Source organism: Nyctereutes procyonoides, unplaced genomic scaffold, assembly GCF_905146905.1.
Source record: "Nyctereutes procyonoides isolate TBG_1078 unplaced genomic scaffold, NYPRO_anot_genome, whole genome shotgun sequence".
Lineage (NCBI taxonomy): Eukaryota > Metazoa > Chordata > Mammalia > Carnivora > Canidae > Nyctereutes > Nyctereutes procyonoides.
Window position 1 is genome coordinate 73,224,728 of NW_026575140.1, and position 24,706 is coordinate 73,249,433.

At 53.7% G+C, this 24,706-nt stretch overlaps 1 protein-coding gene across 4 annotated transcripts; it reads right to left on the minus strand.

Annotated features, from left to right (window-relative positions):
* Positions 1-228: 228 nt before the first annotated feature.
* PCSK7 (proprotein convertase subtilisin/kexin type 7) lies at positions 229-24,665 on the minus strand. 4 transcript variants are annotated; one of them, XM_055305318.1, is made up of 18 exons: positions 24,589-24,665; positions 22,480-22,599; positions 22,201-22,345; positions 21,517-21,996; positions 20,832-20,966; positions 20,085-20,250; positions 18,875-18,965; positions 17,720-17,774; positions 17,174-17,312; positions 16,305-16,405; positions 13,666-13,833; positions 12,819-12,926; positions 12,280-12,382; positions 3,783-3,939; positions 3,128-3,222; positions 2,245-2,338; positions 1,905-2,022; positions 229-1,650 (listed from the first exon to the last, which is right to left on the minus strand). In XM_055305318.1, exons 4-18 carry the CDS (start codon positions 21,982-21,984, stop codon positions 1,285-1,287), a joined length of 2,364 nt encoding a protein of 787 aa, XP_055161293.1. In that variant the 5' UTR covers positions 21,985-21,996; positions 22,201-22,345; positions 22,480-22,599; positions 24,589-24,665; the 3' UTR covers positions 229-1,284. The 4 variants fall into 4 exon arrangements, with proteins under 4 accessions (XP_055161293.1, XP_055161295.1, XP_055161294.1 ...); XM_055305320.1 differs by lacking the exon at positions 24,589-24,665 and adding an exon at positions 24,344-24,420; XM_055305319.1 differs by lacking the exon at positions 22,201-22,345.
* Between the last annotated feature and the right edge of the window lie 41 nt (positions 24,666-24,706).

A 24,706-nucleotide genomic window follows, 5' to 3' on the forward strand; every position in this document is an offset into this window, starting at 1 on the left:
CACTTCTGGTTCCAGGAAATATGAGCAGGCAAGGAACATTTACAGGTATTCCTGGCCGCCAGTTCTGAAGGACTCCTCGAATCCTAGGATCCTAGGAGGGGTCAGCATCCTTCAGAGGACCAGGCAGAGGAGGAGGAGAGTGAACTTCAGGGACCGAAGGCCGGGAGGAGCGACTTGGCAACTGGCATTAGCTCTAGGAGGCCGAGGAAAGGATGGGGAAGGGCAGCGTTGCGTGGAAGGTTTTTATTTTGGAAAAGCTGTGCAGAAAAACATTCAACCAAATGTGGCTGTGAAAAGAGAAACCCAAATCTTAAGCGTTAAAAAAACTTTTGATCAATCAACTAGCTCAGAAGAGGGGAGGAGGCCAATGCCGGGAGGCGTCACAGCCCGTCAGGCAGACGGCTGGCCTCCAGTGAGGAAGGCCATTTCCCTGAGCACTGTGCAGGGGAAGACAGGGCGGTCGCAGGGCTGGAGTGGCAGTGGCTGTCCCCGTCACAGTCCTGCCACAGACTGCCTCGTGAAGCCGCGCAGGTGCCGGGGGGACCCATGCCCATCCGCAGCTTTGCCAGGAGCATCGTACCGATCCTTCAGGATGGAGGGTGAGGGGCGCCGGGGAAGGAGTCGGGGTGTGTTTGGCCTTGGCTTCTGATGGGGACTAACGGAGGCAGCTGCTTTCAGGGCGAGTGTGCTGGGTGGAGGGCTAACTGCCATACCAGTATGTCTTAGGTTCCAGGCGTAGGCAGGGAGGGGGCGGAGGGAGAAGAAGAGACAGCTGTTTCTAGGTCCTGGGTCATTAAAAGGCAGGCATATAGCCACCGGCTCTTCCCAGCCTTCAGCCCGAGCCCTCTTCCCATGTGACCCAGTGACGTTTCTCCGGAGGGGCTCTTCTGGCCATCACAGGCTCCACCCCGGCCGCCCGTGGGTGAGGGTCCCCATGACCCACATCACTGGCTTGCCCAGGAGAAACGAGGTGGTAGGCCTGCCCCATGGGAGGGGCTGAGCACGTGTCCAAGACCTTCTCACCAAGAGCCCCCGCCCAGCTGGAGGAAGATCCAGTGGCTGTGGCCACACTGTTCTCCGGGACTCTTCCTGTCACTGCACTTTCAGAAGGCCCTCGCCCTCCCAGAGTGAAGTCAGAGCGTGCTCTTTAGGCCCGTGGATTCCTGATGCTAGCATCACGGCTGCCTTCTCCCCAGAGCTCCCGGAACTTCAGAGCAGCCTTCCCAGCTTCCTTGGCTTCAGGAAGGAAGAGCCCGTCCCGCGTTGAGTCTGTTAGGCCTTGGGTCAGCAAATCTGCTCCTCTTTCCCCTGCAACAGGTCTGGCGCTAGGTGATGATGAGGGCAGTTCAGGGTACTCCTGTCCTGGGATGGGCCCCAGTCCCCTGGAGCCAGCAGGTCTGGGGCAAGGGGACCAGAGGTGGTGGGAGGGCCCTCACGTTCCGTCTCCACTCCATCTGGATCCTTGCTGTTGCAAAGTGGCACTGATTCTAGTTCTGTTCCCTCTTCCCTGGCTTTTTGGCTTCGTTGGGGCCAGTGACAGGGTCCACTCCTACAAACTCGGTGAGTGGCCACGTTCCTCTGGCTCAGGTATATTTCCAGCATGTAGTAAACGGTCCAGAAGATGGTAAAACTGCCTACCAGCACCAGAGTCTGGGGAAAAGTCAAGCACCTAAGTTAGTGATGCTTTCCCAAAGCCTGTGGCTTTCCTTGGCCCAGAACGATGAACTCAGAAAAAGCCTGTCACCTTCCAGAGACTACCTCTCCCACCCTGAAGCACTCGCCCCCACCCAGGTCCTCCCAGCCCCTCACTTCTCAAGTCCCCTGGAGTACCCCAGCAAAGACTCGATCTGCCGGGACACTCCTGCTGGCCCACCCAGCTGTAGCTGGAGGACAGGCCCTCGTACCTTGAGGGTGTTAGGGGTGATGGTATAACCATCTTCCTCGGGGATTTTCAGCCCAGGAGGGCAGGGCAGAGTGAAGCCATCATGCAGGTATTTTCCACTCATGGCACTTTCTAACAGTCTGTGGAGAAGAAAAGACATGAGGATGCCCTCCTGAACTTGTGCCCCCTCCCTTGGGCCCTCACTCCTCCTCCCACCTCAGGGCTGGAGAGAGGGAGGAAGCCTCATTACAAAAATGGGGTGGGGAGCTGTACTGTGGGTTCCCAGGGAGGTGGAGCTCCTTCAGCGGCCTCCTCCAGCCCCATGAGCAGCCTTCCCCCTGGCACCTGCATCTGGCACCTACCTTTGCCTGTCCTTGATGTCTACTGGACTCCACACAGAGCCATACAGGGTCAGCTGCCACTGCCGGAGGATGCCAGGCTGGAGTGTCTCATCTCCTAGGGCATCAAGTGGGGCGTCCGTGAGCCCTGCCCCTCCACTGGCCTTGCAAGCAGCAGAGGCCCTGCCCGCCCCACCTCCTAGGGGGACTGGAGCACACGATCTGCTGCAGTAGAGGCCTGTGTCCACTGACCAGGGCTTCTGCAGGTGTGCCTCACGGGGTGCCCTTAGGGATGGAGACTGGGAGGCTGAAAGGTCTAACTCCGAAGCAAAGAAGTTCTGCCGTTGTTTCTTTCGTATTTTAGGGTTTCAGTTGGGATTTTGCTTGAAAAAAATTTTTTTTCCTACTAAATTAAAGAAAGGTTTGAAAACCACCAGTCTAGTGAATACCTAACTTGGCTGGAAGCCAGGAGAGTTGGGTTTGGTTTCCAGTCTCCTCTGGAATATTGTATGACCTTGCACCAGTCACTTCAGACCTTTGGGTGGACCTCAGTTTAAAAAAAAAAAAAAAAAACAACAACAACCAAAAAATGGTGAAAATTAGTCCTGCCCTTACCTGCCTACCAGGGCTGGTCGAAGGATGGTTATATGTGAAAGAACTTGAAATGTGGTTTCAACAGGGAATTTTTGTTGCTATCCTGAGGAAAAATGGATCAGTCACTTCTCCAAGGAATATGAGAGGTAGTATCAATGAACAATTTCAGATTTCAGCACCCATATTTTAGATGGGATGTACTTCTTGGCATCTACCCTGTTGGTCCAATGGCAACCCTATGCATTCTCCACGGGATGGTCTCTGTGGGGGCTCTGCGCTCCAGAGGGACCAGACAGAAGGCAGGCAGGCTTACCTACATCCCTGACCATGAGTCTGTAAGTCCCCTTCGCTCTTTCCCCCCAGCACCGCACGGTGGAGAAGGTCCAATCATTGAAGCCGTTGGGATCTCTGTGGGGGGCAGGAAAGAGTAGAAAACTTGGAAGGCGTAGGGCAGGGAACTGACCCTTTGCCCACAAACATGATTTCCTCACTGCAGTAGCCGTCAAGATGTAGCAGTTGTGGCCTGAGCTACAGCCACTGGGGAGCGTGCCATGAGGGGTCCCCAAGAGCTGTCTCTTCCCCGGGGATCCCAGATGAGGGACTGGTGTCAACATGTCACAGTGGGAAAAGAAATGTGGGGAGAGCACAGGCTGGGGAGCCTGACAGATCTAGGCTGTTACTTCCTCAGGCACTTACTAGCTCTGCGACTTATTTCCTCATTGTAAAAGGAGGTTAAAGGCTCCTCTGCATAGTTCTTGTAAGAATTAGAGAAAATTTTGGTCAAGTACAGTGCTTGGCACATTGTAAGTGACTTATACAAGACAGGCAATGAATGGCTTCCAGCTGCCATGGTCAGCCCGTGCCGTAGAGCTCAGGGCAGGGCCAGCATCCACATCTCCTGTATCTTTTCCTTGCAAAGACCCTTGATGCAAAAAAAAAAGCTCAAAGGTATGGACGGGTGTACGTACGAGTCCATGCTGCGGGGGGCGCCGATGAGGGACATCATGCCACTGGGGCAAAACAGTTTCAGCTCCAAGCTGCCGCGTCGTGGGTGAGTGATAGAGACTGTCACCGCCACGTGCTCCAGCGTCTTCAGCCCGGACATTTCCAGGTCCGTCCTGCTGACTGTGGGAAGTCAGGCTGGGCAGCTGGGAGACCAGCCCCATAAACACTTACGCCCTCACTTCATCCCAACACACACAAAGGCACATGCTCATTGAAGCCACATACAAATACCTAACGCAGCCCTAACTGCGCACGCAAATTAATGGATTGTCGTGGCTGCTGTCAAGGGGTTGACAATCTAGTTTAGAGTCTTATTGGGAAGGTAACATATTCAAGACACAATATAAGAACCAAACAGAGCAACTTCAACCATTCATTCATCCAAAAAATAATTTACTGAGTACCTCCTACATTTCAGGCACTGTACTAGATGCTGGGGATAGAAAGGTAAGTTGGACATGATCTCTGCCTTCTACCTGCAAGTGGAGAACGAGATGGTGTGAGGAGTACATAACTGATGCTAGAACAGAGAGGACCCAGATGGCTCTAGGCACATGGCAGGGAGATCTGCGGGAGGCGGCAAGGGACAGGTACAGTGTTGGCAGGCAGTGGTACAGCCCAGGAGGGGAGATGGCCCGAAGGTAGGGGTGGAAATGAATAAGTTCCATATGGAAGGCAGTACAAGTTTCTAAAAAAACTACTCAAGTGAATAAACCACGAGGAAATGATGCTGAATGAAAAACAGTCAACCTCACAAGGATACACGGTGCGTGATTTCCGTTGTGTAATATTCATGAATAACACAAGTGTGCAGACAGTTGCCAGATGGGTGGTTGCCAGGCACTAGGGATGGGGCCCAGGGCGTGGGCAGAGACGCAAAGGGTTGACACAGTGGGGCTCGGAGAGGCGGGGGTGGGGCCTCCGGATCCTGGTTGTAGTGCTGGATACACGCTGGAGCCCCGTCCCCACTCCTACATACACACATACAAATAGGAGTGCCTGTCTGCCCGGGGAGATCTGACTATGCCCCATGGGTCATGGCAATGTCATTTTACTGGACTGGATACTGTATTAGAATTGTTTCAGACACCAACATAGGGAGTAGGGTCCGTGAAACTCCCCCCAAACATTGCTTTGCAACCCCCTGTGAATCTATGGTTATTTCAAAACGAAGTTTAAAAAAAACACAAACTACTAAGGTGGAAGACTCAAGTGGGGAATATTAAAAAAAAAAAATTAGGGGGCAAGGAGACAAAAATTCTTTCTAAAGCACTTCTTCCACTTATCCAACAGGCAAGGCGGAGACCAGCTCTCCACTTTCCGGTGAGAGGGTGGACGGCTGCCATGGGAGCAAGAGGAAGGCAAGGCTCGGTCGGGTCAGTGGCACCACTACTGTCTGCCCGTGGGCCTCCTACTTAGCCCCCGTCCGCTCCCCCCTGCTGCGCTCATAGAGGTGCACCGCCTGGTCATCCCCTGCCACGCGGTGCTCCCGCTCCAAGGACCGCTGTCCCACGTCGTGACCTCATATTGTTGGCCTCTTTAGTCAGCCCATGTCGGCGCCCCCTTCCACCACACCCTGGGCCTTGTCGTTAGCTGGGACTGCTTCACTTCTGAGTGGTTTAGAGACTCTCATTGTGGGTTTCTTCAGATAAGTGATGCAAATGAATTGAAGACACATCAGAAGAGGAGTTGAGCAAAAACGCAGAGAAGCACCCACACTTCTAGATCGCGTGTTGTGGTGAACACCCATCTCGACCTCTCTCCGGGCATAGACGTGGCCAAGTGTGCGTGCTCTTCCATTCCACCCGGCGAGTCTTCAAAGCCAGTGGCCCAACTTTTCTGAAAACAAGTACCTGCCATCTCTGTTTTCTCTCTCCCTTCTTGATCTCGTCCTTCACTTCCTGGCATTCCACCCAGCTCCTCTCTCCTAAGGGCTAAGATTCCCCACCGCTCAGCTCTCCAACACCCTCTTGTTTATGGTTTCAAGCTCCTTTGCTTTCTTTCCCTTTCACAGCAACTGGCTGGCAAGGGCCCAACATCAGACCAGCCCCATGATCCATCTCCTTGGCTGGATCGGCTTGTTTATGTCTCTACTACTACAGACAAAAAAACAAAAACAAATAAACCCTCCCTCAACTCTTCACTTCCTTCTGCCCACCAGTGTTAAGAATGTGGGCTCTGGAGCCATCCACCCTGGGTGCATCCTCCCTAGCGCAGCCCTGTCCTAAATGTGAGAATCAGATTTGCTTCCTTAACTGGAAATCTTGGAGAGTAACACTACCTACCTCGTGGGGCTGGTTGGAAGATTGTATTAGTTCATACACGTCGAGCACTTAGAACAGTACCGAGTACTAAGACCATGTAAGTATCGGGTCGTATGTCTTTCCCTTTACTGGGAAACTTCTTGGAAAAGATGTCTACATTCACTATCTGCACTTCTTACCCTCCCATCCATTCTTAACATTTTTTCCATCAAGACAGTGTACATGGCTTCACAAGTCAAAGAGCAATTTCCTAACCCATTCCTCACCATCTTCGTGAGCCACTCCACAGAAGCAGACACTGTTTATTGCTTTTGGTTGTTTTCTTCTGGGACCTACCTTTGTGTTTCCAAATAGGCATGTGTGACTATGTCATGGTTTATCAGTTTTAGACACTATTTACTTCTGATTATAGCAGAGAAGGATTTAACACCATGCCCAGACCTTCTCTATACCCTGCCCTCCTGTCCATCTTCTCAAAATAACTACATCACAAGTTTTAGTTAGATTAATATTCTGTTTTCTTACGTGGCCTTATAAATATTATATGGAATTTAGCCAAGGAGTATATAATGATTTCATTTTCTGAACAATTTGCCGGTTACCCTCTGGAGTTAATCATTGCCCTGTTCTTTGGTTTACTTAAATTCGTTTCCCCAGCTCTAATTTTTCTCAAACTGCACGAAAGAACCACATAACCTCTCTGAGTATTATTTCTTCAAATGAACAAACAGATTAGAGGCTCCCTCGGTGCTACTTTCCCCCGGAGCCTCCAACCTGGGTTCCCAGGCTCCTGTTCCTATCTGCTGCGCTGCCACTGCGTTGGGGCCTCCCTGTCCTTCGGCCTCCTCTTGGTCTGCACGCCCTTTCTCTATCCCCCATCTTTTCTTTTTTTTTTTTTTAAAGACTTTATTTATTCATGAGAGACACAGAGAGAGAGAGAGGCAGAGACAGAGACACAGGCAGAGGGAGAAGCATGCTCCATGCAGGGAGCCGGATGTGGGACTCAATCCCAGGACTCCAGGGTCACACCCTGGGCTGAAGGCAGCACTAAACTGCTGAGCCACCCGGACTGCCCTATCCCCCATCTCTTCCTTCCCCTGGTTTATCCTTCCTTGTGGAATCACTGCCTCTACTGGCAGTTTCAGACATAGAGAGCATGAACGAGACTTGCAGGTCTGAAAGTATCCTTATTCGACCTTCCCATGTGATAATTAGTTCCGCTGAATTTTAGCAACTACAACCATCCTCAGGGTTTGGAAGTTTTCTATTCTTTGTTTTTTCAAGTGGGCAGTGATCTCTATCAGCTTTAAAAGCCAGTTGGAAGGTCTAAGCATGGGTGGAACCTTATACTGGGGGGCTTCCCTAAGGTTGGCTGGCTTGGCACCTGACGGGTTTGTGGAGGAGCCCTCTGTATCTCTATCTCCAAGTCTTTCCATGAGGGATCCTCCTACTGTTCTAGAGAAGAGCCTCTGGATCTCCTGGCTGCCAGGGCCTTGGGATCTGGGCAGCTGGCTTGGAGGGGAGAGTCCCCCTCCCCCTGTACCCTCCTTGGTTCTGGAGAGCAAAGTTTCCCACTCCTCCCAGGACAAGGAAGGGGCATCACCTGGCTGTCAACGAAGGGAGAAGGTGCCCAGGAGTCTTATCTTTTCAGCGATTCCCTATTTTTTCGCCTCATACCTCATCTCTGTCTCTTGGAACATATGGGACCTCCAAATCCTGAGCCTTTTGGGATTCTGTGGCATGAAGGGGCTTGTTTCTTAGTATCGCCTTTGCAGGTATTTGGTATGCAATTTTCTCAGCCCTGCTCACTTCTCCATTCATTTGCCATCTTCCAAAAATTTGATGAAATCTCTCATTGGTTCTAGTCTCTCTTCCATTCTTTGTCCTTGTGCTTATGCCATTTTTTATTCCTTTATTCTTATTTTGGTGAGGTTTTGGGAGAAAGCAGAAGTAAAAGAACATGTTCAAGCTGCCATCTTTAACCAAAACCTTCTATCCCCATGAATTATTCAACCAGGTGTGATTGAATGTTGGCCCCTATGAGTACACAGGCAGTTCTCCAGGTAATCAGGGACCTGTGCGGCAAACAGAAGGCCGCCCCTCTGTCTTGTCTCCTTGCCCTCTCTCACTGAGATGGCCCGAATTCCAAAATTCCTGTGACACTCTCCTCCTACCCCCTGGCCCATTTCATCCCTCCCCTTTTTCTTCAGAAGTGTCTTTCCTTGGACTACGCCTTTAATGCAGTCTGTGTTCTGGGTCCTCTTTTATCCTTTGTCTGCCTGCCAACCCTGGGCAACTTTCTTCTCCAGACCCTTTCTTCTGCTTTTACTGGTGACTCCCAAACCATTGCCACCAGTATGGACCTTTGAACTTATTTTGTCAACCACTTTCTGGATATAATCTTTAGATGTTGCCCAGAAGCCTCCAATACAGCAGAGCCAAATTCCAGGCCTCAGTTCCTCATACTCCCCAGTCCTTGTCCAGATCTGTCCTTCAGCCTGGGCTCTTCATCTCATTTGATGGCATCACTATCTACCCAGCTGCTCAAGCTCAAAAACTTGTAAATCTTTTTATATATTAAAAAATATAGGGATCCCTGGGTGGCGCAGCAGTTTGGTGTCTGCCTTTGGCCCAGGGCGCGATCCTGGAGACCCAGGATCGAATCCCACGTCAGGCTCCCGGTGCATGGAGCCTGCTTCTCCCTCTGCCTGTGTCTCTGCCTCTCTCTCTCTCTGTATGACTATCGTAATTAACAACAACAACAAAAAAAATCCATAAAAAAAAGAAATAAATGGGGGCTCCTGGGCAGCTCCGTTGGTTAAGTGTCTGACTGTGGCTCGGGTCAGAATCCTGGGGTCCTGGGATCAAGCCCCATATCAGTCTCCTTGCTCAGCTTCTCCCTCTCCCTCTGCAGCTCCCCCTGCTGTGCTTGTTAGCTCTCTCTCTCCCTCTGTCAAATAAATAAATAAAATCTTTTAAAAAAAAGGCTTTAAAAATATAAATGCACATATACATATATTTATATATACATTCATATATGTGTGTGTGTGTATACACACACACACACACACACACACACACACACACACACATTCTTACTAGAGAAAATTCCAGGCACATATAAAAAATAGAACACGGGGATCCCTGGGTGGCTCAGCGGTTTAGCGCCTGCCTTTGGCCCAGGGCGTGATCCTCAAGTCCTGAGATCGAGTCCCGCATCGGGCTCCCCGCATGGAGCCTGCTTCTCCCTCCTCCTCTGTCTCTGTTTCTCTCTCTATCATAAATAAATAAATAAATAAATCTTTTAAAAAAAATAGAACAGATGTTCTCAATACCTAACTCCAATACTTATCAACACATGGCCAATCTTGTTTCATCAATGGTCCCCACTTCTTCCCCTTCCCAGAGTCGTTTGATGGCCTCTCCAGGCACCCTGTAATCTTACCAGTAGAGACAGAGTATGTAGCTCTAAAAGACAAGGGATTGTTCTCCTTCACCTTTCCCTACCAGCAATTGGTGACAACTTATCTCGAAGGCTCCCCACACACAGCCTTCCTGTTCTGGTCCAAACTCCTCCCCATGACACACCCAGTTCTATCTGGTCCTGCTCCTCACACCCCTGCCCCAACTCTACCATGTGGGCTCGCGGTTCCCCAAAGCTCCACTGACTCTGCAGGTGTGGCCTCCGCTGTCTGGATGTCCTTCTCCTCACCTCTTCTCCTGGCCAGCTACATGCTGGGATTCTCGTCAGTCCCTGGCTCCTCCAAGAGCCCTCCCGTCTTCCTCAAGCAGGAGTCATCTCTCGGTGACACCGGTGTCATCTCTACCGCAGCCGGGGCCACCTTTCCCCCACTGTGAGCTCCTGAGGGCAGGGATCCTGTCTTATCTCTGAATCCCCAGAACTTAATACAGTGCCTGGAATGAGGCGCATCTCACGTTAGCAGAATGAATGAGTGAATCAATCAAGAGACATTCCAGAGAAATATGTGAAAGACTCCAGTGCAGGGGGAAGGACAGAGGAAGACCTGGGGAGAATCAAGGGATCCGGTGAGGGGTGGGGGGTTGGGTGGCTGACAACTCCAAAGCTTCAAGTGTGGTGGCAACAGCTCTGGCAGAAAATAGGAGACACTGGAAAGCCAGCTGGCTCTAAGGGGGTGACCATGAAATCTAAAATGTTGCATGTATGACATGACTTCTGCTGGTGGAATATCCAACAGCACATGGTGACGTGGGGATAGAAAGCTCATTGCAATGAACTGAGTCTTCCGTGGCAGAGAGAGAGAGTGGATGATACAAGTGAGCAAGGCTTTAGCTAATTGACTTTCAAGGGTTCCGGGTCAGAGGCATGCAGGGACTTGTTTCCTAGTAGGGAACCACTGAATTGAGTAGCACAGCCGGAGAACATTTCCATCACTGTGGAAAGCTCTGTTGGATGCCTGCTCTAGAGTCTCAGTAGTAGCTCGCCTCTACTCCTCTTGTGGCGCAGTCAGCCCCCTCCACCTTACAAAAAGTTCACTCTGAGCCCTCAGACATGGGTTCCCCCAGGTCTTGGGGGGAAAGACCAAAGTTTGGCCACGGGGGCATGTTTCTGGACAGTCTAGGGCTGAGCTACCCTAATCTCTGTTAACTAGACTCTCTTCAAACTCCGGGCACACCCATGAGCTTGCGCTTTCTGTCCTGTCTTCTCCAGGGGGTAAATGGAGTCACAAGAGGAAAGACACTCTTGCTGACCTCAGAAATTCGCAGCTGCCCTGCCCACTACGCTCCACACTAGCAAAACTCAGAGTCTACACCTCCCTTTGCTTCCTCCTCTCTTCCCACTACCCCCATTTTCCACTCTTCTTGGCCCAGGACCATTTGTCCTTCCTAGTGACAAACAAGCGGTTGCCAGGGAGGCTGGTCTTGCTTACTGGGGCAATGTCCCCTGGTCAGTGGGAAGAAGATGGTGACGAGGCTGGGAAGGCCCCCAACCCTCTTTGAAGTCAACTCCCATTTGATAAGTGTGACTACAGGTCACACTGTTACTTAAAGGACAGTCGGAGAGTCGCGGATGAGTGGTCCAAATTAGAAGGCACACTATCTCCAGGACCTGTCAGTACAGATCCCGGGGGGGATCCAACTGAACTGCATTCCTAGGGATGTTAGTGCAATTCTCTGCCTTGGCTGGTGCCCTTTCCAAGATAGCATTCCTTTTACGGAAAGTGCGACGAACCAGGTCCATGGATTTCCTTCCACGTAGAGGGAAGCTGGGCAAATGCTGGGCACAGTTAGGGAGACAGAAAGTGGAACCCTTCTCAGGGGAACCTCCACCCAAGGGAAGCTGCCCCTGCCCTTCTGGGCTCCCTTCTTTGGCCATTCCTCTTCTTGTTCTTGCCCTGGTTTGATCACTTTCTAGGATCAAACCAGCAGAGTGGCTGAGGACGGAGTTCTAATTTGGGCCCCAAACATGGCATGCTTCAATCTTCACAAAAAATAGCAAAACGACTCTGCCTGTCAAAATTCCTCAAGGGGAAAAAAAAAAAAGTCCTCCTCGGAGCTAGAAGTAGGGAAACTCTCACATGGGAACTCGGGGGAATCTGCTGACAGATGCCAAGCATTGTCACCCAGCTTCCCTCTTCTCTGGGCAGGGGTTCAATCTCAGTGCTCGACACAAACCACACCTCTGACTTGCAGAACTTCAGACAGTACCACTGACTCTGGGTGTGACGGGAGGTGGGGGCAGGGGGCAGGCAACTACACCCCAGGGAGACACCCAGTCCTCCTGTCCCACCCCAAACAGCCCATCTGACTTCTGTATTAAACAAGCCAGAGAATCAAAGGAAGAAATTCATTTACTTCATCCAGAGGCCACTAGGCTGAAGAGAATTGCCTGGCAATTCCTGGCATGGAAGTCAAAGAAGCATCTTTCAAGTCCTGCCTTGTCTGCTTGGTCCCAGCGCCACTCCTCCCCCACACCGTCCTGACTGGTTGCTCAGCAGCTCCTACCCACTACTAGTAACTCAGGAGAAAGGTCTTATTCAAGCAGCCAGAGGCCAGCCAAGTCAGAAGCAGCAACATGTCCTAAAATGGTCAAAGAAAACTCCACAGGTCTGGCTGGAGCTCAGCTCCTAAAGGCAGGGACGATGAGTTTAACTTCTCCATCACCCCGCCCCAAACCTCATGCCCCAGATTAACCCCCTTTCTGCTGACTACTTACCATTCCACAGGACCTCCAGTGAGTGGGGGGACAGCGGGATAGCCTTGTTCTCTTTTAACACAGGGCTGACATAGGAAGCTAAGTAAGGGACAGAGGTCCAGATCTATTAAAGGAAAGGGATGGTGGTGAATGAATAGGACGGACCACACACGCTCATCAACTCGATCCTCAGGGCCCAGCCCTTCTTCTCTCTCCTCATCACTTCCTTTCACTCCTGAGGCTCTTGATGACCCTCAGGAGTACTCCCCGTGGCGCCAAAACAAGGAACCAGAGGAAGTGGCCATGTCCAGGGTGGAAGAGGAGAACCAGAGCCCCCTGAGAGCCCCAAGCTATACTCTCTACCAACAGTTTGGAAACTTCAATGATAATGTTGCACCTGCTTCTTTGTTTGAAAAATGGGTATCGGCTGGCATGATGGTAAATGAAATGAAGAACATTTATTAAGTACCTACGACGTGCCAGGCAAGGTTTTAGGCACTTATGGCCCCCTCCCTCAGCCACCCCATGCAGGGGTCCCTGCCCTGCCAACACCTGTTCACCTTGGCTGCATTAACGAGTCTCCAAGCATTGAGCAGGCCAAACCCATGCTGGTGGCTGTGGCTGAAGCCTGCCTCATTGGTGACCCAATCTGCACGGCGATCCTCATACTGAGAGAACAGAGGTCCTGGTTAGTCTTGGGGGCTTCCAAAGTATAGCTGATGCTTGAACAATTCAAGGCTTACGGGCGCCAGCCCTCCTCCCCCACAGCTGAAAATCCATCTCTGACTTTTAACTCCCTAAAACTTAACTATCAATAGCCGGCTGTTGACAAGAAGCTTTACTGACAAACAGTTGATAAACACATATTTTGTATATTATATCCATTATATATTGTATTCTTACAGGAAAGTAAGCTAGAGAAAAGAAAATGTTATGATGAAAATACATTTACAGTGGATCCATGCATTCAGACTCATGCTGTTCAAGGGTCAACTATAATGTCAACAACCTAACTCTGGCTTCCTTGCTGACCCTGCTGGCTGACCCCATCCAGACTCTCCCACTAAGGCAACTAGGAACGGGTTCCCCAAGGAGAGCTGGGACAAAAGGGCAAAGCCCCATGACATCACCACCCCCATGGCTTGCTCGAAGAGAGGGAGCCAAGCCCCGGAGTAAAGGAGCCCAAAGGGCTCTTCTGCAGGTGAAATGGCATAGGTAGGACAGGGACGGATGAGTTTAGGCCCATGATGGGGTCCCTATACCTGTTCTATACATAGGTAGCTCTGTAAAGTATTTGGCACCTCACTTTTGGGTGAGTCTGAAGCCTCTCACTCCTTGCAAGTGCTTGGGAGCAGAAACTCTGAGTAAAGTGGGGCCAGGCCATGTGTCTGGCTGCCAGGGTCTCACCTGGGTGGCCGTGAAGACGATGATGTGCTGGACGTCACGCCACGTGAGGCAGGGCCGCACCTGTAGCATTAGGGCGATCATACCTGCCGCCAGGGGGGCTGCGGCTGAGGTACCCGTGTGGCCTTCAGTGCAGCCTGTGCCCTTCTGTAGGTCCCAGTCAGTGGTCACCTTGGGAGTGGGTGGGGGAGAGGCTGGGTTAGGCACGGAGCTCACAGGTGCTGCGCAGAGAGGGGGAGGGGATGGCCGCTCAGAACAAGCCTCAGGGGGGAGGCCAACTAGCAGGTCAGGACAAAAGACAAGCTCTATAGAACTGAGAAAAGACAATGAAGACTAAAGAGGTACCCAGGAGGGTCTGGCTGCAGGAAGAAAGATGGTGCTGTGGGGAAGGCCTCACAGGCGGGTGGAGGGCAGCTTCCTGATTCCTGCTACTCTAATAACAGTTTCCCAAATTCCCCATTCCGACCCTGCACCCCCCACAACTGTGCTAGACAGAGGAAGTGGCTGGGTGAGCTCCCGGGCCCCAGCTGGAGCTGAGACAGCAGTGACGGCACCATTCAAGGAAATCCAACTTGGCAGCTCAGCGACAGGGGCTGGAGTGACATCAGTGTGAACAGAGGGAGTGTGTTTCCAGGGAGAGGGAACAGGTCCCCTGCCTGCCCCGTGGGCTCAACATGGGCTGTGTCTACACTGCCCGCCCACCCTGGCCCCAACTGCCTCTGGGCCCCATGCCTCAGGGTGGTTCCCATGAGCCTCCCTTCTCTACCTGTGGTTCTCAGGTAGGAGGCAACAGTGGGGGGAGGGTGTGTGTGTGTGTGTGGGGGGGTTTCCTGCAGGAAGAGATGGCATCAAGTTCTTTTCATGCTCTAATTGTTCCTGGTGCTACAAAGGGTTTGCCTACGTCTGCTCCACGATGGCCCTTTGGATCTAGGACATTGTGCCAGTGTTAAGGCTAAGCACTTTTTTCTCCCAGGCTTCTCTCTGGGGCAGATATCAGGGCACTAACTTCTGCCAATAACTGTCCTTTCTCCATTGTCCTCGCTGCTTCCCTACTAGCTGTCATAGCAGCTGCCGAGAGATGCAATTCTCACCCAGGTGCCCTGCGCTCCCACAAGGAAAGGGGAAAAAAAACCGCCAAGTCGTAGTCTCAGTGAGACTAGGGAGGCTGGTCTGTGCCAGGGAGCAGACTGGGTTTTTTCCTGTTAAGGAAACGGCGTCATGGGGACAGTCTCACGTGGGCTGTGAACACACCAACGTTGGCAGAAGCCCCCCGGGAAAGCCCAGGGAGGCACCCCAGGCACCCAGATGGTGGGCAGCACAGGCTCCACGCCCTGCACTGGGGAGACCACTCCACTGAGCTGGTCACCCAACAGAAACTGGCAATGGGGGTTTCCCAGGCAGGGATGTCTAAAAGTCAGGAGTTTGGCCGAACTAAGTCTCTCTTCATATCTGGACAAGTCACAGTTCAGATGGAAGGTGGGGTGGGGGTGAGAAGTGAAGGGATTAGGAGGACATCCAGGTGCTGCAGTGTAAGAGGAGCGACCGTGCGGTGAGTGGGGTGAATCCCCCAGTTTCTGCCAAGGCGTGAGGAGCACAGTTTGCTCCTGTTCTTCCTCCTTACCCAGCCTGGCCTGGGGTGGGGTGCCCTCTGAACCTGACCCATGACTGCTGGGCACAGCTTCTCTGGCATGTTTACTTTATCCCACTCCCTTGTTCCTTCTCCCCTGGCAGGGGTGGGAGGCTGAGGGCCAATGGCACAGGGCCTTGGAACAATGTGTTGGCCAGAAATCACTTATTGGCAAAACAAAATTTCAGTTTTGGAAAATGAATCCAACCCAGCAGATGACAGAGTGGCCTGATTCCCAATGGCTCTGGAGAAACCTCCAGTACCTAGGCCACTGGAGAAGCAGGACACTCCCGAGGCTCCAGCCCAGCTCTTCCATGGAGCTTACTGACTATTCTGGTCAGCAGGGACAGGCACGGAGCTCTGGGGTCACAGTCCAGAGACCTGGCCTGAACCTGCTGGGATGGAGCTGAGCCAGCCGTCAGTGTAGGCATTGGACCCTGAATTCTTTAAAAGGTTCCACAGCTTGAGAAGCTCCACTTGCCTGCTCTGATCTTCTATTTGATATGGCTCCAATTCTAGCTCCAAGGAAAGAACTGTTTCTTGGGCTGACAAGAGACATTTCCCAGACTCCTTTTCCCGCCCATCCCATAAAGAGAACCACTAGCTTTACTCCCAACGAGGAACGTGCCCAGAACTCACAGTATTTACAGAAGGGCCAAAGAGCAATGGAATGCAGATTTCTTCCTAAGCCTACAGGAATTTGCCAAAGCCCCAATTCTACCAGAGGAAGACATTTCAAAAGAGTTCTTTAATCAGAGTGACGCTTAGTAGTTCCTATGACAAGATGTATATTTGTAAGTTAAAATTTTAAAGGTAAAAACCATTTACAGATTTGTTTTGAGTCCTCAGCTCTGATTTTCCAACAGTGGCATACCCTTTTGAGACCCAGACCTGCTAGGGAAGAGGACTTGAAGGGTGGCCCAGGGAAGCAAGGAACAGAGAAATACGGCTGTGCTGCCTGGGACAAGTCTTCTGGGGGCAGGGGCAGGGAGTGCGGGGCCCAGGAGGCACTCACGATGCTCCGGAGCATCTTGTCCCCACCACTGAACGTGACCGCCAGCATGGAGGCACATTCCTCAGCATAGAAAGGCATCCGTCCCTCTTCATCCACAGCACCTGGGGACAGAGTAGAGGAGATGAGAGCTGAGGCCTGATGAAATCACAGTTATCATCCAGGAGCTGCCCTGAGTTTAAAAACTGATCCCTGTGGCTCCAGTGCCTCAGAGCGCACACACTCCTCACCTGAATAGGCAACTTCAAATGGCAGACGGTGTTCTGGGCCCTAACACCATTCTCTCAGTAGGCTCCCCGGTAAAACTGGGGGTGTTCCACTTCTACATCTACTTGTCCACCCACACATTCATCTTCCTCGATGTTTTTTAACTTATTATTTATCAACTGTGAGTCCCACACTGTGAGAGGCATTGGGACCTCATGGCAAAGGCCACAGTGTTTATCTCAAAGAGCTGAAAATCAGGGAGGAAGTCGGGCAAGTGAATAAACACGGCTGGGCAGCGGATGCTATGGTAGGGGGGAAGGGTTTGGGGCATCTAATTCACGCTCGGGGGTGTCAGAGAAGCCTTCAGGCAGGTGGCCAGTGGCCCATGTTAAGAGAGGCTGCAGCAGAGGCCTAAGCAGATGATGGGCTGAAAGTGTTCCCAGGGTACAATGACATCTAAGGGAGTCCCGAGACCTCTGAAGCAGGGCTACTCCCTCCTAACTGCAGGACCCTGGAGAGAAGATCGTGCTCATACAGTTGCATAGACATCCCGGAAGCCAGGCCACCCCAAAACACACAACCCCTCCACTACTGAGTCCCACATACACTCCTCACTACAGAGTGACACACGCGCATGCTCACGCACACAGCCGCCAGGCTGCTACCTATGGTGACAGTGTAGATGGAGTTGGCATAGCCGTCATAGTTGCAGTTGTCATTGTGCTGGCCTCCGTTGCCACTGGCCACCACGAAGATGCTCCCAAAGCCCCGGCGGCCAGCAATCACCCCATGTTGCAAGGCGGCCTGAAGAGCAAAAATGTCCTGGGTCAGCCAAGGAACGCCCAGAAAAGGAACCTCTACTTTCCATACTAACAACTCCTCCTCTTCTAGAAAGAAAAGGGAAAAAAAGCCCAAAGGCACTGGAGCAAGGGGGAATCGCCTGGGCCCACTGATGGGGGGAGGGGGCACAAGCACAAAACCAAAGGGAACAGCTCAAGGTATCCTTTCACTTCTCCAAGAACTAGTGTCCCCTGCACTCCCCACCCCTAGGTTATGAGGACTTGCCCAAAAGGAGGTGGTAGGGCTGGATGACAGGAGTCTGGCACCACAGATGGGGGGGAGGGGGCGGGTAGGGTAGGAAAGGGAGTGGCTTAGAGCAGTTCTAGGACCCGAATGGAGAAGGCCTCTCAACCTTCATGCAGTTCAGTTACCTTTCCAAGCTGATGGGGACCATCCACTGTCTTCCCATCATCATCTGGGCCCCAGCTGTTGAGAAATACCCAGAGGGAAGAGCCAGAGCCACGCTGCAGCTGCCCATAGGCCTCCCAGTCTCGATACTCCCCACCCCGGCCTGGAGTCTTCCTGTCTCCCCAGGGCTTCCAGTTCAATGATCCAGCCCTTGCTCCAAAGTGGAGAACAGAAGTATGTGATAAGGCTCTTTTTTTTCCTTAGAAACTTTCCCAGCTTAGGACTACTTTCACCGGTCCCTAAACATCCTTCCTCAGGTCCTAGGGAGCAGGGGATGATACATATTGGTTGAGAAGGACAGGGGGCCACCATCTCCTGATGAAGAGAACTCAGACCAGGCTTGATGGCAGAGCACCCACAAAGGAAGCACTCCATCTATAGCACTTCCTGGGTCTGAGGAGCTCTCTAAACCTTTTTTTTTTTTTTTAAGATTTTATTTATTTATTCATGAGAGAGAGAGAGAGGCAGAGACATCCAGGCAGAGGGAAAAGCAGGTTCCATGCACGGAGCCCAACGTGGGACTCGATCCCAGGGCTCCAGGATCACGCCCTGGGCCGAAGGCGGTGCTAAACCGCTGAGCCACCTGGGCTGCCCACTCTATACCTTTTCTAAGGGAAATGTATTCTGTGGGTGATGTGCTTTTGAGGGAGGTGCTGGTTGGGGGAAAAACAGATGCCATCGGTGTCATGAGGGCAGCCTAAACTCAGTTTCTCCCTTTTTCAGGAACCCTGTCCCCATCCCCTCCCCAACCATCACCAGAGCCTGAAGCTGCAGGTGCACTGACATGTGTAGGGTCGCGGGAGCGGGTACAGGGCCATTTGGCTCAGCTGTGGTCAGACAGGAACCCTGAGGAGTTCCTGAAACAAACACACATGGGGCCGACTGCCACATTCCTCATGCGGCAACCTGGTCACTGGGGTGACGTGGGGCTTAAGACTGAGAACCCAGCAGCGGGGGATCTGGAGAAATCAGAGCGATGAACTCCCAGGGTGAACCCAGGGAGAGGACCCCCAGCAGGGACCTGCCCGAGGCAGCCCATCTTGCCATTCCGCTGTTGGAGGCTCTGTGCCATGTGCTGGAGCCTCGGGTTCCCTCACCGTGTTCCTGGCTCTCTTTACCTGCAGCTGTAGATGTCATTGATCTGATAGTGTTTGTTGAAAGCCACGGCCTCCATGCTGTCCGTGAGGGGCCCATCCAGCACCCGGATACCTAGGCAGTGAAGGCCACATCAGCTCCTCAACCACTCTGGTCCCTTCCCCACCCCTGACCCGATGAGGAGCTGAGTGGTGAGGAGCCACACGTGGAGACTTTTCCCTCCGAGCGTTCTTGTATCTTTGGAAAGACGTTCTAAAAAAACCACAGTGTTTTTTAACATAATGCTAAATCTTAGATTTTCAGGATCATGTGGTCTGGTGGGAATAAGCCTGGGCTAGAACGGAGGTAGCCAAGGTTCCCTGACTTGCATCCTTAATCACGTAAAGAAGCACGACTATGGTGCCCGACACTCAGAAGATGATCAATAAGTGGTACGTGTTACTGTTACTGCTCCACGGATGCCTAATTTCACCCTCTCAAATGGGCTGGGTCACATCCTGGTGACCACGCAGGGACAAATGGAGCTTTCTGAAGGGACTTGGGGCCTGAAGTGTCTGGCTCACTCCGGAGCTCTTACGGAGAGGGCTGCTGACCTCTGCTGGAGTGTAAGAGGAACGCAGCCTGTGTTCAGTCTGTGGGTTCCAAGCACTCATGAGGAGTCGGGGAGGACTTCCCCGTTCACGCCCTTCACGTCCTGCCTTGACGGACAACGTCTGGGAGAAGGAGCCTTAGAACGAGCTCCCGTGGGGGCCAGAGCTGCTCAGCTCTCTTGAAAGGAGGGAGCAAAGACAGCAAGCATCAGAGGGGCTGGGTGCTGGAGAACTGGGAGGTGTGAGGGGAGCCTCCACAGACAAACGGGGACAAGGAAGAAAAGCAGGTAAAAGGGTACTTGGGGAATTAGGAAAATACAAGTATAACCCAGGCAAGGAAAAGGAGTCATTGTTACAGTGAGCTGGGTCATTTGATGGGACATAAATTGATCAGAAAAAGGGGGGAGGTGACAGAGCACTTGGGGCTTGAGGAGGCCTCCATCCCACAACAGGACCAGTCCCACTCTCATCTGTTTTATATAATAAGGTTTGAGGCTAATGACGTGTTTGAAATACTACTGCACTGATGAAAATCAGTGAACTGATGTGTCCTAAAAGACACCTCTGGACTTGGGGGAAGGACAGGCAGTGAGTGAAGAATGTCACTACAGGAGAAGCCCACCTAGGCTAGACCAGAAGGTACCTGCGATGCGGCTCCCGTATGCCACTCCCACTGCACAGAAGCTGTTGTTGGGCACAGCGGCGATCTCCCCGGCACACCTCGTGCCATGGTGGTTGCCATTCTCCACGTCTGGGTGTGGCATAGGGTCAGGGTCATTGGAGTTGAGATCATAGCTGCCCTCGGGGCTCTGAAACATAGTATGTGGGGGGTGACATGTGGTCATTCACAAGTCTTAAGGGGTCATTCACAAGTCTCTGGAGCTCAGGGGGAGAGGAGACCTGGGAGAAATTGGGACGTTGGGGGTCCTAGCCAATGCAACAGGCCCATCTCTCTTTCAGGATGATGATTTGAGAACAGGACACATGGGGCACAAAAGAAGGTCTCAGCAAACTTCTTTCTTGACTGTTACAACAACGGGTCCAGGAGACTACTCCATGGCTTGGGAGGTCCAGGATAAAAGAGACTTAGAGCTACCTAAATCTTGGGAAGACGAACGTGCTCAGGGTTTGTGTGGAGGGGGAAGTTGCCCACAGGGGCCACTCCTTACTCCCTAGGGCAGGGAGCAGCAACCAGAACCAGGAAGTGCCACCTGGAGTCCCCTCCCTGCTTCATAGCTGCCAGACTGGAATGCTGGCTGAAGGAAATGCCATCCCACCTCCCAGGCCCTTTTGTGTGGCCGAGGGACCCCTAAGAAAGGGGCCAGACTGAGGCAGTGTCCCAAAGGAGGTAAAACATGCGAGTCAGAGGGGGTGTTCTAGGGCCACTCACATAGTTGGGTGCAATGTCTTGGATAGTGTGCTCCACTCCATCATCCACCACCACCACGGTCACCCCTCGCCCAGTTACATTGCGTTCCCATACACCTGTCACATTGATGTCCCGGCCAGGGCTCCGCCGGTTGTTCTGCAGGAGACACAGGGTCAGGAGCTCTTCCCGGAGCCCTGGGAGCCCAGGGACGCACAACATAGTTCACACAACTCACACACAGACAAGTTAGAGCAGCAGTCCCTCTGCCCTCTTGGCAGCGATCAAAAAGCCAGATGGCGGTTGTAGCTGGGGACAGAGGGACAAGTGAGGGCTTTGCCACAACCCCGTTCTCCAGGAAGGCCAGACATTATTCACCGGCAATAAGAGTTATTAATTCACTTATTCCTAACCAGAATGCCACAAGGTACGTATTGTTACAATCTCCAAGTAAATGGCAAAGCTGGATTTGAGCCCAGGCAGCCTGGCCCTGCACCCACACCCTAACCTCTGCAGTCCCCTGGCTCCCCAGAAGTGAGCACAGGGAAGGGGGAGCCTGAGGGCCAAATGTGGCACTGAAGCCCGCAGAAATGTCTCCTCAGGCAAAATAAGAGAGCAATGGGAGAAGAATACAGTCAGAAGCCCGCTAAAGAAGAGAGCACTCAGACCCTATCCGCCTGACGGCTGACGGCGGCAGGGCCACACTCACCAGGTGCCACTGCTGTGGGTACTTGGGGTCATTGAAGTGGACGCTGCGCTTGGCCCGCTTGAGCAGCCTCTGCTCTGAGTGCCAGCGCACAGCTTCGTGCCTGGCTAACACAGTCTCCGCCTGCTGCCGGAGGGCCTCCACCTGCTGCTCCTGCTGGTGCCCAGCTGGCTGGGTGAAGAGGTAGTAGCCCTGGAGCTCCCCGATGCGCCCAGCATTCAGCAGCCCCGCTGCCTGGGCCAACGCATCTGCCTGCTGTTCCAGAGTCTCTTCCTGCTCCTCGCCTTCTAGGCTGTCCAGGTGCACAGCCCAGCTTAGCCCCCCTGGACCCTGGGCTCCAGGCCTGTCTGTCTCTGCCAGACCCATGACCCAGGGAACCAGCAAGAAGAGCCCGGCTAACTCCAGCCAGAGGTGGGTGGGTAGGCCCAGGGGGGCATCCGAGTGTGGCACTTTCTGCCTCCCCTTCGGCATCAGCGCAGTAGGCTGCAGACAAACAGACAGCACATCAGCAACCTGTGTGGGTATCTGCGGGGAGACCTGGCCACCAATGTGTCACACCCAGAAGCCCCCAATCCACTCCTTTTAAAATTTTAAACATCTGATCCTCTCTTTTTATTCACGTTTATTCTTGAGCAACGGGAACTAGCTCCCCTCACCCCCCGCAGTGGGGTGTGGGCCAGTACTAACCCCAGTGGACACCTCCACAGCAGGATGGCAATCGCCACCTCACCAGATAATCAAGCAGACCATCCAACCGCTCACAGGCAATATGCTGCTCTTTGCCGCTGTTGCCCTGAAAAGGGCTCAAAAGTTGTATCGCTCCCGTAGGTTACTGGCGGAAACATGATTACTCTTTAGAAGAGACGTTCCTCCCTTATTTAGAGGGGACATAAGTCTTTCCCCAGGTGACCTCTCAGTCCAGTTGTCCTCAGGGCCGACTCCCCACAATGGTGCCCACAGTCCTACCTGGACTCTGTGTGAGGTTGAGCTCCTGGTCTGGCTAACCACCTCACATTCATTTTGTGCAAATGGAGAAAAGGCATCACTCTCACTGAGTAGTGTTGACTCTGAGCACAGACTGCAGACCTGTGGGCCCCAAGAGAAGAAGAAGAAATGGTGTCCTCCCTTGTCCAGTGGAACAAGCAGAGTCCAGCCATGATCTGTGACTAAGGGAACTGGCAATGATCGAGTGTCATTTCCAGGGATCTCAGATTGGTTGTAGACTGGCACAGAACTGGAACGGTAAGGCCAAATCTTAGTACTAGACCCAGAAACACTACTTCTTATCCTAACCATCATGCCATCCTCCCCCCCCCCCAGAGGCCTAGGAGAGGGCTTGAACTGTTGCCAAGATACGCCCACGGAGAAGCCGATAGCACTATTTCCTAGAAGTCAAGGTGGTAGCTAACTTCCTGAGTTCTGTATCTCCAAAGGACGCCAGGTTAAGTAAGCGTAGGTAGTAAGCAGGGGAAACGGGGAAAACAGTGAGAATGCAAGTGAAACTGAACAGGCCTAAAAAAAAAAAAGCAAGTGGGCAACTGGGAAGGAAGAGATGACGGGAAACTTGGAAAGTAGCAGTGACCGGAATCCTTAGGCACTAGCGTGGCTGGGTGACTTGCAAGCGAGAGCTCAGGCTCCAAGCACCCAACCGACACCCGGACACCCCGACACCCGCGGCTGGGATTTGATTTCAGAAGGGCTAAATTTAGAACTGGTGGGTAACTGTGGGGACAGGGGCAGGTGGGTGGGCAGCAGAACATGGAGCTACTGGGCTCCTTTAGAATCATCTGCTCGGAGCTTGTGTCACCCCCAGGCAGGGCTGGGTACCCACACATAGACAAAGGGGTCCCGACTTAAAACGTTACAGGAAAACAGGTATTTTATGGAAGCCTCTTTAGAAAGGGGAAGCTTCATATATATATACGTACATATATATATATATAAAGTATTCTATTTATTTATTTGACGACACGGAGAGAGAACAGGCAGAGGGAGCAGCAGAGGGAGAGGAGACGCGGCTGTCTGCTGGGACGTGGCCTGAGCCGGCGGCAGGAGGCAGGAGGCAGGAGGCAGGAGGCAGGAGGCAGGAGGCAGGAGCGCCGGGCGCCCAGGGGGAGGGGGAGGGGGAGGGGGAGGGGGAGGGGGAGGGGGAGGGGGAGGGGGAGGGGGAGGGGGAGGGGGAGGGGGAGGCAGGCCGCGGCGGCTTCCCGCTCCCGCTCCCGCTCTGCAACTGCCTTCCACGTCTCCCGAGGCCCCCGGGCACGGTCCGTCTCGAGTTCCTCCCGCTCTTCAGCTGCCTCTCCTGCCCCAACACACCCAGAGGCCTTTCCCGGACCTCACTGAGCACGCCCGCCCCAGGCAGGCCCCCAGACCCCGCAGGCCCCCAGACCCCGCAGGCCCCCAGACCCCGCAGGCGCTCGGCCCGGGCCTCCCGCAGGGCAGTACCGCCGCCCGCGCCCGCGCCCGCGCCCGCCCCGGGGCTCTGGGAAGGGCCCCCCGAACGCCGCCTCCCCGCCCCCAAGGCAGCTCGCGACCTCAGCCGGCCGCTCGGCGTGTCCCCCCGCTCCCAGGCGCCCAGGGAGAGAAGAAGGAAGCGAGGCCAGCCCCGAGCGCAGGACAGGCCGTCCCGGGCTGTCCTGGCAGCCTGTGGCCCGGGCTCCTCGGCTTCATTGATTCCCCGGCCCCGGCCCGCCGGGCCCGCGCGGGCCTCCTCGGAGGACGCCCTGGAAGCGCCCGCGCCCCCCGGGCCCCCCCGCCCCCCCCCGCCCCCCCGGCTCCGGGCCGCTCCCCCCGCCCCCCCCGCCCCGCCCCCCCCGAGCGCCCCGCTCACCCGCCGCCGCCGCCGCCGCCGCCGCCTCCTCCCCGCGGAAACTCGCGCCTCCCCGCGAGCCCGGCAGCCAGTGACAGCAGCATCACTTCCGCCCCGCGGCTCAGCCAATCGGCGGCGGGGCCGCGGGCTCGGGCTCGGGCTCCCGGCCGCGAGCGGGGCGTGCGGGCGGCGGGCGCCCTCGGCGGCGCGCGGGCACCGTCCTGCCCTCCATGGCGTCCCCGGCAAAGGGGCGTCTCGGTTGCGACCTTTTAGAAACACGTCGGTCCTCTTCCCTCTCTGACCGCCACGGCCCCGGCCCTCCCTGGGCTCCTCCCGCCGCCGGGTCTCCTTCCTCCTCCTCCTCCTCCTCCTCCTCCTCCTCCC